The sequence below is a fragment of the Cydia splendana genome, chromosome 3, assembly GCF_910591565.1.
Source record: "Cydia splendana chromosome 3, ilCydSple1.2, whole genome shotgun sequence".
Taxonomy (NCBI): Eukaryota; Metazoa; Arthropoda; class Insecta; order Lepidoptera; family Tortricidae; genus Cydia; species Cydia splendana.
Window position 1 is genome coordinate 14,367,949 of NC_085962.1, and position 18,462 is coordinate 14,386,410.

Genomic DNA, 18,462 nt, shown 5'->3' on the forward strand with positions numbered 1-18,462 from the left:
TTTCACGACTTAAATTCATTGCAACAACGACACACGAATTTCAACCCAATGTCACGATGAAAAAACAAATGACAGTCTCACAAATTAAAAAGTAATATACTGACAGAGAATTCCTTTTTCAAACCCTATAATTGTTTTTTTTTATTTTCGTTTTCTAAGTGGCCAGTTCCAGGAATTATCAGTAGGTATGCCCTAAGTAGCGAGCCATAGTAACATTAACACCATGATTTTTACTTTATAGTTATTATGCCAGCAAAAAAAAAAAAAGTTACTGTTACTGGGTTACTGTGAGACATGTTATAACTTTGCACCGATTTGAATATTACAAAGTGATGCAGTGTCATTATGAGATATATTTTTGTTTAGAATAAATGAAATGAAATTAATCACGGGAAAAAATATTAGCATGAATTAGGTTTTAAAGATAAGTGTTTATTTTCGGGAAACCTAAAAAGGGAAACGCAACATATAAGCCCATTGTGCCCATTCAAATTGCTTACCCTGTAAAAATAGATGAAATAGATACGAATAAATAGTCCGAGCCGGTCTTAACTGAAACTTAATAACCTCCTCCTTTTTTGAAGTCGATTAAAAACAATATTCTGTCACCAAAATTATAATAGTCATTTCCATACCACCCCAGCCGTGACATGCGACCTAACTATATTTAATTACACAACAAACATAAACCATCTTCTAAAAATGACAAACAATACTAGTATACTGGTGTCGGTTGCGTCGTTAGTGAATAAGGGCTGCAGATGTCATTGTCGCGTCAAAATAAATAGTTCATTAGTTAAACTCGCGCGCACCGCTGCTGCGATCACTGTTTATACCGACATCGCCATGGCCGCTCGCGGGAGCGTGCTTGTCGCACTAACCTTAATTGTAACTTTAACTTGCGCGCGCGACTGCATAGAACTTACCCTACCAGAATTTAACGACAGTATTCTAAACAGGACGTTTTTCAATGTCAGGCGGCAAGTTGAGAGTGTGGGGGTGCTGGAGCTGTGGGATCGGTTCCCGAGGGTCGTGGTGCCCACCAACGGGACCAGCGAGCTGTGCCGCAGGGACAGCCAGTTGTACCTGGAGGGCTTGGAGCGCCTGGAATTATGGGCTTTGAAAAGTACGTCGATTTTTCTATTTACTATAAGTAGATCTGTATCTTTATGTATTTAAATAAAAGTAAACAAAATCTACCCTCAAATGGCTCCTTAAGCCAGTTGAGGGTTGATGGTAGATGAAAACATTACACTTACAAATAATGTAGGTTAAAGTCAGGTCGTTCAGTGACAGATCCAGGCGGTTTTGTATTTGGTTGGTTAACCAATAAATGTTATAACTAGGTACCCGAAAATGTACAAATTAATTGTTTACTTTTATTTAAATACCTAAAGATACAGAGTATAAGTGAAGTTAGTAGTGATTAAAAATACTGATTGTGAGAGAATAATCTTAAACAATGCATCTAATAGGTAATTTCACGCTTAAGTGAAATAGGCCAAGGTGTCCAACACAAAATTGCATGAAAAATTATAAGAGTACCTAAGTAATTTATGCATTCATAGAATACGCATTGTTGATACATTATCAATGACAATGTTGCTATCTATATGTACTTACATTTTCTCATCGTGTTGGGTATTCCATTCATTGATCAAACAAAGTGTCATCTTTAAGTTTAAAACTACCCTAACTTCGAAATTATTAATCTTTCGAATAACAACATCAATCCACTTCTTCACGAAATAGAAACGTATCATTTTTCTGACATATTTTCTAAATACTTTCATATTATGAGGTAGTCGATTTCTTATTTTATATAAGTTTTTGATCTATATAAAGAATAGGTATTAGGTACCTAAATTATTTTAACATAACACAAAATTCCACAGAACAAAGTTTTAATAGGTGTAATATACCTACGGTATTTTTGATCTACGTTTGTGCCCAGCCTTTAGGTATAAAATTTTAAATGTCGTTAGATCATGGGCTATTTAATTACCTACTACTTAAAACTAGTTAAGTAATGACAGCGTACGTTTTGGTCAAAAAAGAGTCTTACGACAACGGTAGTATGCTCCTGTTTTACCTGTATTAAATTTAATCAGTTCTTAACTGTACACCAGATATTCAGAATACGAGTAAAGAAAGCTGGGTGAAGGTTGGTTATATGAACCCCGACTGTGCAAGGGATACATACAGGATCGGTGCTTGGGCAAAAAGAACCAGACCAATAATTTATTATTATTTATTATTATTTCGTTTTAGACAGGCAGCTGATGCTGGTGCGTCTAAATCACAGTTCACTTAGCATGATTTCACTGTTTAGATAGTTTATCCAGTCTATTTTTAAATTGATTCACGCTTGTAGAGTTCACAACTTCAGAGGGTAATTTGTTCCAAGCATTTACTATCCGGTTTGCAATGAAGTTTTTCGCGATATTTGTTTTATGCTTTGTGGTTACTAGTTTAAGGTAGTGTCCTCTTGTGCGCGTGTTTGGGTTTCGAGTGAACAGGTCGCTTAGTTCTGGACAGTCGTAATATCCATGAATGATTTTAAATGTCTCGATCAAGTCACCACGTTCACGCCTTTTTTGCAGTGTTGTCAAGCCCAGCTTGACTAGTCTTTCCTCGTACGAAAGTGACTTTAGCTGTGTGGGAATTTTAGTAATTTTAGTAGTAGTTTGGTAAATAAATACTTATTATTTATTGGTTTATGGTATGGTGAATAAAATACAACCATATCACATTTTAGAATCGTCGACAGGTTTCACCCACCTGCTAGCGCTCAAGAGCTCATGGCGCGATTCGGGAAATGACTTAGAGATTCACTACATATGAAATAGTAAAGATATGTGACGTTCCACGGCAAAAGGTACCATTGCCTCGGCTGAATATTGGAGCGGCGTTAATAATAGCGTAAGCGCGAGCCGCCATAAGGTACCTTTTTTCGTTGAACGTCACATATCTTTACTATTTCATATCTAGTGAATCTGTAATTCATTTCCAGAATCGCGTCGTCATTACCCGATGCGGCAAGAGTATCATATCCCCTTCGTAATCTCTGAAATATTCCTAACAAAAGTGATTTCAAAGTATTGGTGGCCTTTTAGCCTCGCTCTACTGACCACATACACATACACCACCGAAACGTAGAGGTAAATTAGTTTTGGATACTTACGGTTCCATCATACACCACTCAGTTTTAATAGTATATTATTAAATAATATGCATGGATTATAACCCGTGTTAATATGCTGATGAGTTGTAAATGTATGCAATAGGTTGAATGACATTGTGTTACCTAATTGCAAAATTAATGCATACGTAAATAATGCCCATAACAATAGCTATGCAGAATGCGTGTTGGTAATAATAACAATATCGTATCTTTACTGACCTTGTGATAACTGACCAGGATATATTGATGCAACATGTCGCGAGTGGTCGCGAGACGCCGCGCATTGCCGTATGATCGCATCTAATTTCGACAAAAGATAGGCTATCGAAAAAAACAATGACGCATCCTAATACAAATGTAAATTGATATAAATATTCTGTTAAAGAAATAACTTAAATCACCCACAAACTTGTAACAGTACCTCCTAGCGAGTGAAAACCTATCCTGAAACTATCGCTGGTGTTTTGTATAGGTATGTGTATACAAATCCTTTACAGTGATCTGAAACTAAGTCGATTGATCCGTTGGAGATCATTTGGAGTTGGAGCATTTATTCTTGTGAACAAACGTACAAAGACACAAACAGCCTTTTACCTTAAACGCAAACCATTTACTCGTACCATTTCCGTTACGTCTCTATAAATAATAATAATATTTATTACCAAAAAAATTAAATAAATGTCATATAGGTACTAAGAAAAAGTGACCAAGGCCTCCAGTGCAGAGTTGGGCAAAAATTAACTTGAATAAGAATAAGAATAAAAACAGAAATGTTATTCTTATTCAAATCGATTTGAATTAAAATAATTCTTGCACTAGTTATTTTAGAATAAAATTAAGGTGAATAAATCCTGTGACTTTTATTTTAAATGCGGAATAAAAAACAGAATAATTATTCTAGAAGTGGGACCATTCTAAATAAGGTTTTATTCAATTAAAATGTTATTTAGAATTAAGTTAATTTTTGTAGTACAATCGATTATATTTTGTAAGTTGATTTTCACCCTTCTATTTAAAAGTCGGATTGAATTGATATTTGTTACTTTAGTTTAGGTACAGTACACATTGAAGAGTTCCGCTATACACTATCTAGTTCTATCATCCGATCAGGGTGCTTAGCCAATATGCCAAACGTTAACGCTCCGTAGAGTTGCGTATAGTCTCTTTCTATCACTCTTACAAATTAGTGCGATAGAGAGACAGACAGCGTTTCGTTGTCGTAGCACAAACGATTGCCATGTTGGCTACGCACCCAAGGTGCCTAGCCAAGATGTCAATTTTTGTTTTTAATTGAATAACCAAATCTTTGGGTACAATTTAGCAGTTCTGGGGGCCTAGCCTACATGCCAATCGCTTGCGCTCCAACAACGAAGCGCTTTCTGCCTCTATCACTCTTACACATTGGTGCGATAGAGAGACAGATACCATGTCGTTGTAGTAGCGCAAACGATTGGCATGTTGGCTACGCACCCAAGGTGCCTAGCCAAGATGACAATTTTTGTTTTTAATTTAATAACCAAATCTTTGGGTACAATTTAGCAATTCTGGGGGCCTAGCCAACATGCCAATCGCTTGCGCTCCAACAACGAAGCGCTTTCTGCCTCTATCACTCTTACATATTAGTGCGATAGAGAGACAGATACCGTTTCGTTGTAGTAGCGCAAACGATTGGCATGTTGGCTACGCACCCAAGGTGCCTAGCCAAGATGAAAATTTTTGTTTTTAATTTAATAACAAAATCTTTGGGTACAATTTAGCAGTTCTGGGGGCCTAGCCAACATGCCAATCGTTTGCGCTACGACAACTAAACGCTATCTCTGCCTCTGTATCGCACTAATATGTAAGAGTGATAGAGACAGAAAGCGCTTCGTTGTTGGAGCGCAAGCGATTGGCATGTTGGCTAGGCCCCCAGAACAGCTAAATTTACCTAATGATTTGGTTATTAAAATAAAAACACAAATTGCCACCTTGGCTAGGCACCTTGGGAGCGTAGCCAACATGCCAAACGTTTGCGCTACGTCAACGAAACGCTATCTCTGTCTCTCTATCGGACTAATATGTAAGAGTGATAGAGACAGAAAGTGCTACGTTGTTGGAGCGCAAGCGATTCGCATGTTGGCTAGGCCCCCAGAACTGCTAAATTGTACCCAAAGATTTTGTTATTCAATTAAAAACAAGAATTGTCATCTTGGCTAGGCACCTTGGGTGCGTAGCCAACATGCCAATCGTTTGCGCTACGACAACGAAACGCTATCTCTGTCTCTGTATCGCACTAATATGTAAGAGTGATAGAGATAGAAAGCGCTTCGTTGTTGGAGCGCAAGCGATTGGCATGTTGGCTAGGCCCCCAGAGCAGATAAATTTACATAATGATTTGATAAAATAAGAACAAAAATTGGCATCTTGGCTAGGCACCTAGGGAGCGTAGCCAACATGCCAAACGTTTGCGCTACGACAACGAAACGCTATCTCTGTCTCTCTATCGCACTATATGTAAGAGTGATAGAGACAGAAAGCGCTTCGTTATTGGAGCGCAAGCGATTGGCATGTTGGCTAGGCCCCCAGAACAGCTAAATTTACCTAATGATTTGGTTAGTAAATTAAAAATAATACGGTTACTGAAACTATGCGACAGTCGATTTGTAAGATTTTATTCCATAAAATGGGTATAAATTAGACAAGAGACTAACTACTATTACATCTACCTAACTATACGTAATTAGTACCGATACGGTACCCAGACCTCATTTTTATTCGTGGAATATTATTTCGAATAAAAATCATGATTATATTTATTTGATTAAGAATATGTTATTCTCATTCAATTTTTTCTCATACGAATTATTCCCGGCCAAAATTATTTGAATATTTTTGACGGGAATAAAATCGAGATGATTTTATTCCTACAAATTCTTATTCAAATAATGATTTTATTCTTGAATGCCCAACACTGCTCCAGTGCCCCAGGCTGGAATCGAACCAGCGTCCTCTGCTATCGCGGCAGGTGCCTGTGCCATTCGGCCACCGGGCCACAGCGGCATAGGTCGAATTTTTCCAAGTACATATATGCAATTATGCACTTCTTACTGAACTTAGATCTTATGGCCTATGGGATATATTATTATTAGACTTAGAGGCTTATGGCGCCCCCTGGCCATCCCTAAGGTAGAACAGTATGGTTCGGACCTTCTAACTGGATCATCTCAGGTGATACCGAGTTAAAAAAAGGACAAAACGAGTAAAAAATGACTTCACAAAACAGTTTAACATGTCTCTCAAATCATATAAACTCGTACCGCATCTCAAGGCAATTACAATGAGCCAAAACACGATAAGAATACAATGTTTATAACGGCGTTTCCTTCATTAATTTGTGGTCTTCATTAGTAGTTTGCTTCATCATATGGTGCTTTCCGAGAGCAAATACATGAGTTAATGTAAAAAACCAGACAAGTGCTAGTCGGACTCGCCGACCGAGGGTTCCGCAAATTCAACTTATTTATTATTCATAATTTTTTACGAATTATACCATTAGATATTTCCCTGTTGGTAAGGTAAACGTACTGGTGCTCGATGCTGTCCCAGTACATGTCATCTTGAAACTTTAGTCATTGTCAATAGAGGTGACAGCAAGGTGTCATCTATGGGGCATTAGCATCTCGAGGACTAGTACGTTTACCTGATGTACTTGTGACGATATTACCTGCCAAATTTCATAGTTGTGGTACGGAACCCTAAAAATACCCAAACCGCTACAAGTTGCCTATAATATTTGAAGAGTTCCCTCGATTTCTCCAGGATCTAATCAACAGATCCTGACGTGGTGACAATTGAATCAACTGCTGTTGACCAAGTGGGAAGACCTTTTAAATCTAAATTCAAAAAAATCGGTCTAGCCGTCACAAATCTTAAAAAAAAAAAACAAATTATGCTTTATTCAAATAGGCAACAAGCACTTTTGAAAAGTCTTTTACAAGTAAATTATATTAATATTAATAACAAAACTTCCGTGGGACAGACATATGAAATAGCTATTCGTGTATTATAGTTAACTATTAAAATGACGCTTTTCGCGGCGTTTTTCGTTTTAAAATACGTGAGTGACCCGTTTTAATATATATTTAATAATATCTTAAGCTAATTATCAGAGCAATTGTATAATGTCATTATTATTATTCTTTAATTTAAAATACATATTGAATAAATTATACAGATGTCAAATTACACAATCAGAATTTCACAATTAGATCGTCAAACTTTGAATTGAAAACCTTATCCTTTTCGGAGTTGGTTATGAAAAGAAATAGGTACTAAAATTTAAAGTAGGTAAAGTATTATTTTAAAGTTAGATACACTTAATAGGATTCGATGTTCGCGGTCTGGTCTTTGTCAGTCACGCATGCGGCTAATGCAACAAAGTTGCCGATTTAATACTTCATAATATCCTCATATGTAAAGAATATATAATTGTAAAGGTAATTAATATTTTTAATCTGGGTATTTTTTTACCGCATGAATAAAATCACAAATTGTTTAGAAATTTTCTACTTATTCTGACCGATTTCTACCAGCGTAAGAACGATTCGTGGTATAGGTAAGTAGTGTTCTTACGCTGTTTTGATGAACTCTTTTTGTCCTACCTATAATAAGATACGGCAGCCTCTATTAGCCATGGCCCGACCCGCACTTGTCCAGTTTTCTTGTTTTTGAGTTTAGTTGTTTATCTAGTTCCTACTTCAATAAAGGTAGGATTAATTTAAATTTAGTTTAACACCTGTACCGTGACATTAGTAAATTAGTTACCACATTTGTGACTAACGCTAGCTTTCTCTACAAAAACACAATTTTACAACATTTGATTCACTTAGCCTTCCATCCACCTCGCCGTTGTATATTTTAGGTACCTACAGTTTTCACCAGCAGAAGTAGCTAAACCCGTGAGGTGTTCATAATTACCTGAACAAACTCTTATTATTTTTACAATAAAGTTGTGTTCAGTTCATTTTGGATACCTGGCTCGCTTAGAAATTTCCACTCATCGACATCTTCCTCGCGTTATACCGGCATTTTGCCACGGCTCATGGCAGCTTGGGGTCCGCTTGGTAACTAATCCCGAGAATTTGCGAAGGCACTAGTTTATTTAGCTTAGCAATTTCCATTGATAAGTTTTTAAATCACTTTCCCGGTGTTACATAGATTGAGCTAAATAATTGTAAACACGTATGAGACGGATGAAGTATACCATATAGATATCGAATTTCCATTGAAGCTTGAATAATTTTTGCACTATAATTTATATACATATAAGTAGGTTGAATTTATTTAAGCACGCTTGAATCGTCAAAAGGAAATACAGTCTGCAACACAAGCTTAGAAATATCCAAGATATTGCACTAATTACAGGATTCCTATTTATGATCACTTTTATTTTGGGAGGCATAAGAAATAGTGAGGTATTTGCCATTTTATTTATCAGATCATTTAAATAAATGGCTAAATAACTCCTATAAAAAGCGGACGAAGGGTTATATAAAGGTACATTTTAAGTTTTTGCTATGAAATAAAGCCTAAATCTTTTGCAAAAACCGATGCGACGATTAATAAGTATTCTCTGTTTTATTTAAGGAATGTCTATATGTATAGTGGTCCATGTTCTAATAATATCCTTAGGAATTCCCTTCATGCGATTAAAAACTCATGGCATACCAATTTTTGTTATGTTGAATCAAATAAACTATGTATTACAAGCACGCACGGCCGGATGAATACAAGAATGTAAATAAAATGAAGCTGGATTGTAATCTGTAATGTTAACGAATGTTTATATCCTTAAAATAAAGTTACATTGTTAGATGTTTTTTATACTACCTATTTGTTGTTTCTTGCGACTTTTTCAGTAAGTATAGATAGAACGAACTTTAATAAAAACTGTATGTGTGCTTCATTCAAAATAGATGATTTGTTTCAAAAATATGATGAAATAAATCTTTTACCATTATCTTACGAAGAAGTGCTATATCTTTACAACACAATCTACTTAGCTACTGATTTAAATAAAACCATATTTTAAACAATATTCTTTATTTTTAGACAATGAGTAAAGGTCAACTACCCATCACCTGCATACCGGTGATCTTTGCTAGACACAATAATAATATTATACCTATACCGTAAAATGGGGTGAGTAGGGTTCGCGGGGAGAGTAGGGTTATGAATGGGGAGAGAAGGGATGAAAGGGGGGTGAGATGGGATTTTAAGGCTACTGCTACAAAAATAATGTATTCCAATTTAAAATGGAGCTGTAGTAATACTCATAATAAAAAAAATCGATCCAACAATCTTCCAAAATCACCTTTGTATGAAAACCCATCTCACCCCAATTACGAGGGACGTTTATCGTCAAAGTTATGAAATGGAACTGCCCAAAATAAAATAAAAACTAAAATCAAACGTCCGGAACACTTATTATATATGTACATAGGTACCATTCAGTTTGCATATGTAAAAATAAAATGTTATCGAGGTTTGAATGTCGGTTTTGCACCTACTCACCCCATTTTACGGTACATACATATTTATTTAATGTTAATCTTGGACTTGGAGTTTCCAATGGGGTTATTTATAACCCCATTTATGAGTAGGTATTCTATCACGGAAGGTGGGGCCCTATTATATGTGTAATGTGGTATTTGAATGTCATCAAAACAGAATGTTAATTATCATAAGTAGGTAAATAAATAATTTTTGCCCATTGCAGTTATCATAAGCCCAAAAAGGGTATTAAAGATTACCAGCTGGAAACTCGTACACTAACTACATCGTGGTGTTCTTAAGGTTCTCTTAAAAATCGGCGCATATAGGATGACTCACGCTAGACCGGGCCGGGCCGGGCTGGAGCTTCCGGCGCGGCGCTTCGCTTTCAATTGAAAGCACAACGTGATCACCGATCAAGCCGCGTAGCCAACATGCCAATCGCTTACGCTCCATGACGATCGAAATGCAACTGTCACTGTCGCACTAATATGGAAGAGTGATAGAGAGACACAAAGCGATTCGATGGCGAAGCGCAAGCGATTGTCACCTTTAGTTGGCTAGGCCGCCAGCCGTCATAGAAAATGGCATGTCGGACGCCTCGGCCCGGGCGCGGCCTCCTCCGCATCCTTAATTATATCGTGAGCGCGTCGGAAGTTATTCGGGGTCAAATATCATAAAAATTGTTTTTTCGCGGATCTCAAAGTTTATATTAGATGTTGTTTTCATAAATACTACAAGTTATGTTTCAAAAATTTTTCTCATGAAATCAGCCGTTTTCGAGATAGACCTACATAGTTAAGGCACACACAAGGCACAATTTCAAGCTTTTTTTTTCTACTGAGTAAGTTTTCTTTCCAGAATATGTGTAAATACTGAAAAAGTCACAAGAAACAACAAGTAGGTAAAGTCAGTCCATGAAAAGTCTGCAGCTGATTTGATAGCCCACGCAGTGCACGTGTTATTTTAAACGTCAAACTTCTATGAAATTATGACGTATGAATGACACTTGCACTGCTAGGGCTATCAAATCCGCTGCAGACTATTCTTGATCCGACTCTAGTATAAAAAACATCTAAAAATATAAATACTTTATTTTAAGGATATGTACATGGTCTAATAAAACATGGTCTTCTATTCCCAGAGTGACACGGGCCTACGTCACAATAACATTGCCACTTTATTTCAACATAACATGTTACATGGGTACATTATAGCTATGGTTAATAAGTTAAAATATTTCTTTATAATTTTATAATTTTCATTTATAATGTATTTTATCTTAAATTTTACAATAACACGTCATTTTTCGTCATTCGTTAGCAATATCTTCCGATTCACGAAAGAAATTTCAGACGTTCGGGTAATTCTGTTTACATTACTGGCAACACAGGATAGCGCTGTCACATTTGACAATTCGGATCTAGATAACTTCATGCCCTGACCGTCATCCTTGTCGAACGCGTGTTAATTGTTATTTCCTTCTCGCTCAGTGTCAGCAGTCGCAGTGTTTTCCTAACTTTTCACGTCGTAAGCTTGGTAATTAATGTGTAACTGTGAATCAGTTTTTTAAACGTTTGTCTTGTATAGATAAATAAAGTTTAATTTAATACATTAGATTTGTTTTATTTTACTATGTTTCTACATGAATAACTTAAAATTAATGCCGTTAAAATAATTTTCACCGTTGGTTAAAATTCTACCACATTTTAAAGTTTGAGAACCTGTAAACAGCATGATGACGTAGGCCCGTGTCAGTTAGGTCATACGCGAATCTCGGAATAGAGTACCAGGCGGAGTATATTATTATACCATGGATATGTATAAACATTCGTTAACATTACAGATTACAATCCAGCTTCATTTTATTTACATTCTTGTATTCATCCGGCCGTGCTACTGGAGTCAGTTACGGATCGCTGCCATATATGACCCAAATTTTTTTTATTAAGCTATGAGCTTCATCACATAATATATGATCTCTGAGTAATTCTAAGCATTTCTAGCCTCGGAGGCGATAAGAAGCGTGCGTCTAGTCGAGGAGGGCGGAGTACAAAAATGGCCGCCACCCGTCATCATTCAAAAAAATCTGTTCTGGTCTTGGTGGCTACTAGGGCAAGTTTGGTATCATTTTCGTATAAACCGAAGACGTGGAATTCATTGCTAATATTTGTTTTTTTTCAGTTTCATAGTAATTTTGCAAGAAAATCGTAAAAAGATAAAAATTTGGGATGGAGGTTTTTGCTTTGAGAGCTAATAACTTTTGTATAGTGGCCAAAAGTATCATACAAAAAATACTATAATAAAGCGCAATTCATGCAGCTTCTAAACATATACATGTTTAGTAATATCCTACTGCAAAAAGATGGTGAAAAAATTATTAAATGACCGCAGCGCGGATAGTTGGACTCTCGCTAGGCGGCGTTTATCTTACAAAATGGTCGAGTACGAGTATCTACGTAGGTAACTATGCTTACTTTGCTAAATTTTATGATGACGAATAAAATGCTTTCTGTATATTTAATGTCTGCAGTTTCCAGTACACAGACATAATTCTGGTATAGGTTAAAAAAATACACACAGGTATCCCCATGTCTAAAGAGGAGGGCGGCTCGCTTAACAAATAAGATCATGTACAACCGCAATTTCAGGTTGGGTTAGGTTAGGTTCGTTAATTACCTTTTATCCCTCAGAGCAGAAAATAGAAGCCCCGCGAGGCGGGGCTTCGTTGGTTTGTCACCAAGTCATACTTGCATAACCTATATTAGTATGACAGATATACATAGCTGTTATGATTTCTAAATATAAGCTCTCCGCATAATAGTTATTTGTTTTACAAGGGGGCAAAGTTGTTGTTTAACCGCTCGTGCTAATATTGATACCCGATCAAGCGAAAGATTTCAAAATTGAACCACGAGCGTAGTGAGTGGTTCGTAAAATGGAATCTTGAGCGTTGTAAGGGTTTCAAAGAACGAGGGTTAAACAAAATTTGCCGAAACACAGAATTTTTCACCACACCAACCTGAAGCAAATATTAAATGTAAAATATCAAACAAAATCAAACCAAATCAAATCCAAATGAATGTTATGTGCAGGTTGAAGTTATTTATTAAAAACAACAAGTAAGTACCTATAAAATTACTTAAAGTGAGTTATAGCATGACAATTATCGTGAAAATAAATATTTTGCCTCTTCCTAAGTAGTACAATTTCTCTCATAAATAGTGTTTTAATATTATCAGCAAAAATAAGAGCGCTATTTTATTAGAATAATTTCATTTATAATAGTTATTTCTCGGACCCAATTTTGGAACCACCCGGTATCCTTAAACTACGTTCAAAAGAGAGGTATGGGCACTGTAAATGTCAGCTCGCTTTGTGTGGTAGGGCACAGCACAGCGGATGTCATTCCAGATCTATCCGAGCAGAGCCCAACTGGGGAAGTACGTACTTACCTTCACCTTACAGAAAACACCGGTCAAATAACACTAGGCCCCACTCAAATCGTTGCAAATGCATTAAAATTAAAGTGCATAAAATTATGTCTGTATGATGAAGTATGTCTGGATGAAAGTATTTTATTCGTCATCATAAAATCTAGCAAAGTAAGCATACCTACGTAGATACTCGTACTCGATCATTTTGTAAGATAAACGACGTTCCGCAAGATAAACGAAAGTCCAACTACCCGCGATGCGGTCATTTAATAATTTTTTCACCATCTTTTTGCAGTAGGATATTACTCAACGTGTATATGTTTAGAATCTGCATGAATTACGCTTTATTATAGTATTTTTTATATGATATTTTTGGCCACTATACAAAAGTTATTAGCTCTCAAAGCAAAAATCTCCATCCTACATTTTCATCTTTTGTAAAATTACTATGAAGCTGAAAAAAGCAAATATCAGCAATGAATTCTACGTCTCCGGTTTATACGAAAATGATACCAAACTTGCCCTAGTAGCCACCAGGACCAGAACAGATTTTTTTGAATGATGACGGGTGGCGGCCATCTTTGTACCCCCCTCCCCTTATTGCCTCCCAGGCTTGAAATGCTTAGAATTACTCAAAGATCGTATTTGATGAAGCTCATAGCTTAATAAAAAAATTTTGGGTCAACTTCATAACTGACTCCGCTATGCGTGCTTGTAATGTAGTTGATTTGATTCAACATAACAAAAATTTGTAAGTATACAAGACTTCGATATTGGTTTGTGTATTTCACTCGAAACAAGAACAAAGCAAGGTTCATTATTAAATCATAATTGAACTATTTAATAGATACGAGCGTGCATTGTTTTTCTGCTATTATTAAGATGCAATTAATACACGTAAGTACTTGTATGCTTGATAAAATAGAATTACCTACTTAAAACGATTAGTTTATTATGGACCATTTAGTTTTGGAAGGAATGTTCTTAAACCATTCAACTATTAATGAAATAATTAAAAAACCGGTCAAGAGCATGTCGGACCATGCTCGGTGGAGGGTTCCGTAGTTACCCTTCCATCACAATAGGCTAAACTGGAGCTCTTAGTATAGAAGATTGTTAACAAAGGGATGAAAATGATGCTTGGTGCGTTTCACCCGAGTTAAACAATAAAACTTTTCGTATCGAAGAGGTACGAGGATAGCAAAAATACAAGGCATTATTTGCATAATCCGTACTTAATTAAAGTAATACACGCCTTAGAACTTACTTTCAATCGTATTCTGCATGTCTGGTCAAAAAACATAAAATTGCGATATTTATGAAAAAATACATATAATATTTTAAACTTTCGCGTTTTGAACACATATTAACTCACATTTATAGACGGGTCTAACGCGAATTTTATTCAATTACCTTGATTTACCGACGTTTCGACACAGGTTTCACTGGTCGTGGTCGCGGCTGACTGATGTCCCAGCAAAATGTCAAAACAGAGATTTGTGCAACTACCCGACGAAAAGTGTATGGAAAAGTTTGGGGTAGACATCACATTTTCAAACACTTCACTTTTCCATCAGGTGAGATTGTGGTCAAATGTTTAACTTTTTCCAATAAAAAAAAAAAAAAAAAAAAACAAATTTTCCTTCGCGCCTACGGTTTTCATATTTGCCGCCTTTTTCTACTAACTGACAAGATCTGCTTGACCAACTACCTATAGTAGAAAATAAATGAGGGCACCACTTTCTACGTAACTGTCACATTTTTGACGTAAAATGCATGTAAAATGCTTACACATGGCAACAATTTAGTATGGACATTTTTGAGTTCCATTTTATTTAATTTCTACTATTTCATTATGTATTTAGTATGGACATTTTTGAGTTCCATTTTATTTAATTTCTACTATTTCATTATGTCGCACTATAGGCGGCAATGGATTGAATCTTCGAGCAATACCGGCTTCCGACACATCGGAAGGGAGGGGCCCAAGCGATATCTCACCGTACAAATCTTTCTGCCATTTTTCGCGGGGGGAAAGGTGCACACAGTCGCACTTCTCACACACTTACATACAAAATCCAATCTGTAATGACGACACAAATACATAGAAAATGACACACGTCAAAGACAAATCTTGCAAACCTCGATCTCTTTTTGTGTACGGACGAGTGACAAGTGTCACAACACGCACACTAACACATTTTCGTTGAAGTATGTTATTGTATTCTGAGAGATGAGAAGTCGGATTTGTCGCTCGACCGATCCGCAATTTGTACCGAGCGAGCAAAATCGATAAATCCAACAATTACATGAGACTAAAATATAATAATTGTGTTTGAATGTAATTAAACGTATGATATGTAAAAAAAAATATTACATGTGAAATGTAACACTTTCTTTTTGTAAATTTGATGTCCCCGACCTCTTTTTATAACAAAAAACCGAGCAAACAGGCATTTTTGTGCAGCAGTGTTCACGCGCGCGTCTGGACTCGGTCTAGTGAAAAATCCAAGTGCAACTAGTTTAATTACCCGCGCTAGATTAGATTGACGCGCTAATCTTGTACCTCGGCAGAGGGGAAATAGTGCGAATGCCGCCTCCCTTCCGTGTTGCTCGAAGGATTGAATGGATCAAAAATCGCCTGCATTTATTGCAAGGTCTGTGGAGCCCTTGACTGATAGATTTAAGCAAAGAGTAGTATGTATAATATATAGGACAAAGAGAGCCCTCTCGTGGAACTTTTTTGCATCCATTTTGAAATGCCATCTGTAATTCTTAACCAGGAATATCAACGTCAATATCAGGGGGGGGGGGGGGGAGTGGCATAAATAGCGTCTAAGTATGTTGCGAACGTAAAAAACTTTGACTTTGAAGAAAGGCCTTCAGGATATTTACTAATACACGAAAACAACACTAGATTAATACAGATTTAACTTGACTGTTGATGTAAATAAATTACCTATCATACACGGCTGGAATAACACACAATTGACCACGAAACACAATTACACGCAGCAGGTTGTGAATCTACCCGCCAAATATTTTTTTAATTTTTTTGGTAATAAAGTTCTCAGCAACTGTAATGGCGTATGAAAACTTTTTTTTTACATTGTAAAACTGAAAGTATTTTTATTTATCTGAATTATGTCGTAGTACAGACAATAAATGGGGTGTTATAATATTTCGAGTTTTATTTGACAAAGTTGTTTTTTTGTGACAAGCGCCTCCATGGCAACGATGGCCATAAATATTCTGTTCAACAGATATTGTTTTGTTTGGGCATGGATCGTCTTAAAAGACGTTCTGACGAAATAAAGTGAAGCCATATTAAAAAAATAAGTTTAGCGTTAAGTAATATAGATGTCGCTATTTTTTCGAATAAAGTGCTTTATATACGACTGTCCCTCCCCTGGATTTAAGTCATCATAGAAATCATAGAGATTCAAATAAACTGTATCTGTGCTTAGCCGTAATATTTCCTGTCAAATGTCAAATACCTATATTATGTTTATATTATTTTATTTTTATCTTGCTAATTATTTAAAAATGGTAAATTTAAAATCGATATTATAAAAGTGCAAACCGAGCACTTTCATTTGATACTAAATTCGACCATGTTTTTTGCAATTAAAATGACCAGAATAGCAAGAGCTCTCACAAACAGCTTTTTGGCCTTCTAGGCTCTTCTACCTCAATAATCCCTTGATCGAGCCTGCTCATAATTTAATGACTACAATATAATGCCCTCAAGTACACGTTTACCCAATTTCATTTAAATTAGAACAAATTTACTTAAGTTCTTGAGTATCAAACTATCTTCTGACAGTTCAGCTTAAAAACATCGAAATGCCGGGACGTGCCGCTAGCCAGCTGCGTGATCCAAGTCGAATGTAAGAACTTCGCTTCGCTTCGGCCGCTCCTTCGAAAATACATATTTTAGGAAACTGACAGAGCCGACTAACGGACAGACAAACGGACAGCGTAAACTTAGTAACTTACTAATAGTAATAGTCTGTTCGAGGTACGGAAAACGGTGAAAAATATAGATAATACTCCTAAAAATACGTGTGACACCTCGTTAGATTCGTAATGATATCTAGAAAAATGTATTCGAAGTGTGTATTAGCATACAAAAAATTACAAAAGTTATTAACAAAAAAAGGGAGAAAAAAATAGATTGGTCTTATTTCCCAAATATCTCAAAAAGTATTAATATTTAAGAAACCAAAATTAATATTATAAAAGAGGGGGATATTTCCAATCAAACATTCTTTACTTGCAGAACTGTATCTCCATTATTTATACTTTTTATTCAATGCTGAACACAGCCCTCCGCGCCTCATTTTCGAGAAACGCGCGCGGCGTGAAAAAACCATTACGTAACATTAAATATGATTTTAATAGTAGTTTATGTAACTGCTACATAATCAAAGGCATTAAAATACAAGTGTGGGTTTATGAAACGAATGAAATGAGTTTCATAATAGTATCACACGAGTGTTTTAATGCCTAATTATGTACAGTTACATACACTGCTTTATCTACACACATATTATAAACTTTCTATGATATATTCACTAACCTCATATTACAGCCTACTTTGCTCTCTGGCGGAACTCGCGGATATGAGATGGCGTCTCCGAAATATCTTTATCGCACATTTTACACGAAACTTTTGTTATAGTTACTTTAAAAACAACAAAACTAATTAATTTTTACTTACAAACTAATTAAAAGATAAACTGTACGTCAAATGGCGGCAAATGAAAACTTTTTTCACGCACGTCACGCATCGGTAGTTTTTTTTTAATTCAGAGACAAACTAGAGTCGGGGTCGATTACCATATCGTCCGATACCAACTTACATGCGAGATTTGTCAATATTGTATGCAATTGTCATTTGATTTCGAATAAAACGTCATCTCGACTGATATTAGAATAGGGGTCAAATCAAATTGCTTTTTTTTTTCAGAGATGTTCGAAATTTGAAAGCATTACCAAATCGATTTTGATATAGTAATGAAGCTATTACCACATTTTCACAGATAAGAAATTTGCTGTAACAAAACAGTTTATCGTAATGTGCGCCATTATTTACGGATTTTGAAGGCATCATAGACAGTTTATGATATGTGTGTAGATAAAGACATTAAATATTGATTAAAAAATTTTAAAAAAAATATGGTGTATTTAAAACATGTCAACAAATGTACTACTTGTATAAATTTATCTTAAAGTTATTTTTTCAATGAGTTATGCAATTGTTAATAAACAAAATTTTCTCGAAATTCCTTCTTTATTGAAAACGAA

At 35.8% G+C, this 18,462-nt stretch overlaps 1 protein-coding gene across 1 annotated transcript in view; it reads left to right on the top strand.

Moving 5' to 3' along the window:
• The first annotated feature begins 792 nt into the window (after positions 1 to 792).
• Positions 793 to 18,462, top strand: part of LOC134806545 (nose resistant to fluoxetine protein 6-like) — a 41,505-nt gene continuing 23,835 nt past the window's right edge. The window contains exon 1 of the mRNA XM_063779846.1: positions 793 to 1,126. Within this exon, the coding sequence (XP_063635916.1) occupies positions 847 to 1,126 (280 nt within the window). The 5' untranslated portion in view covers positions 793 to 846. The remainder of the gene's footprint in view (positions 1,127 to 18,462) is intronic.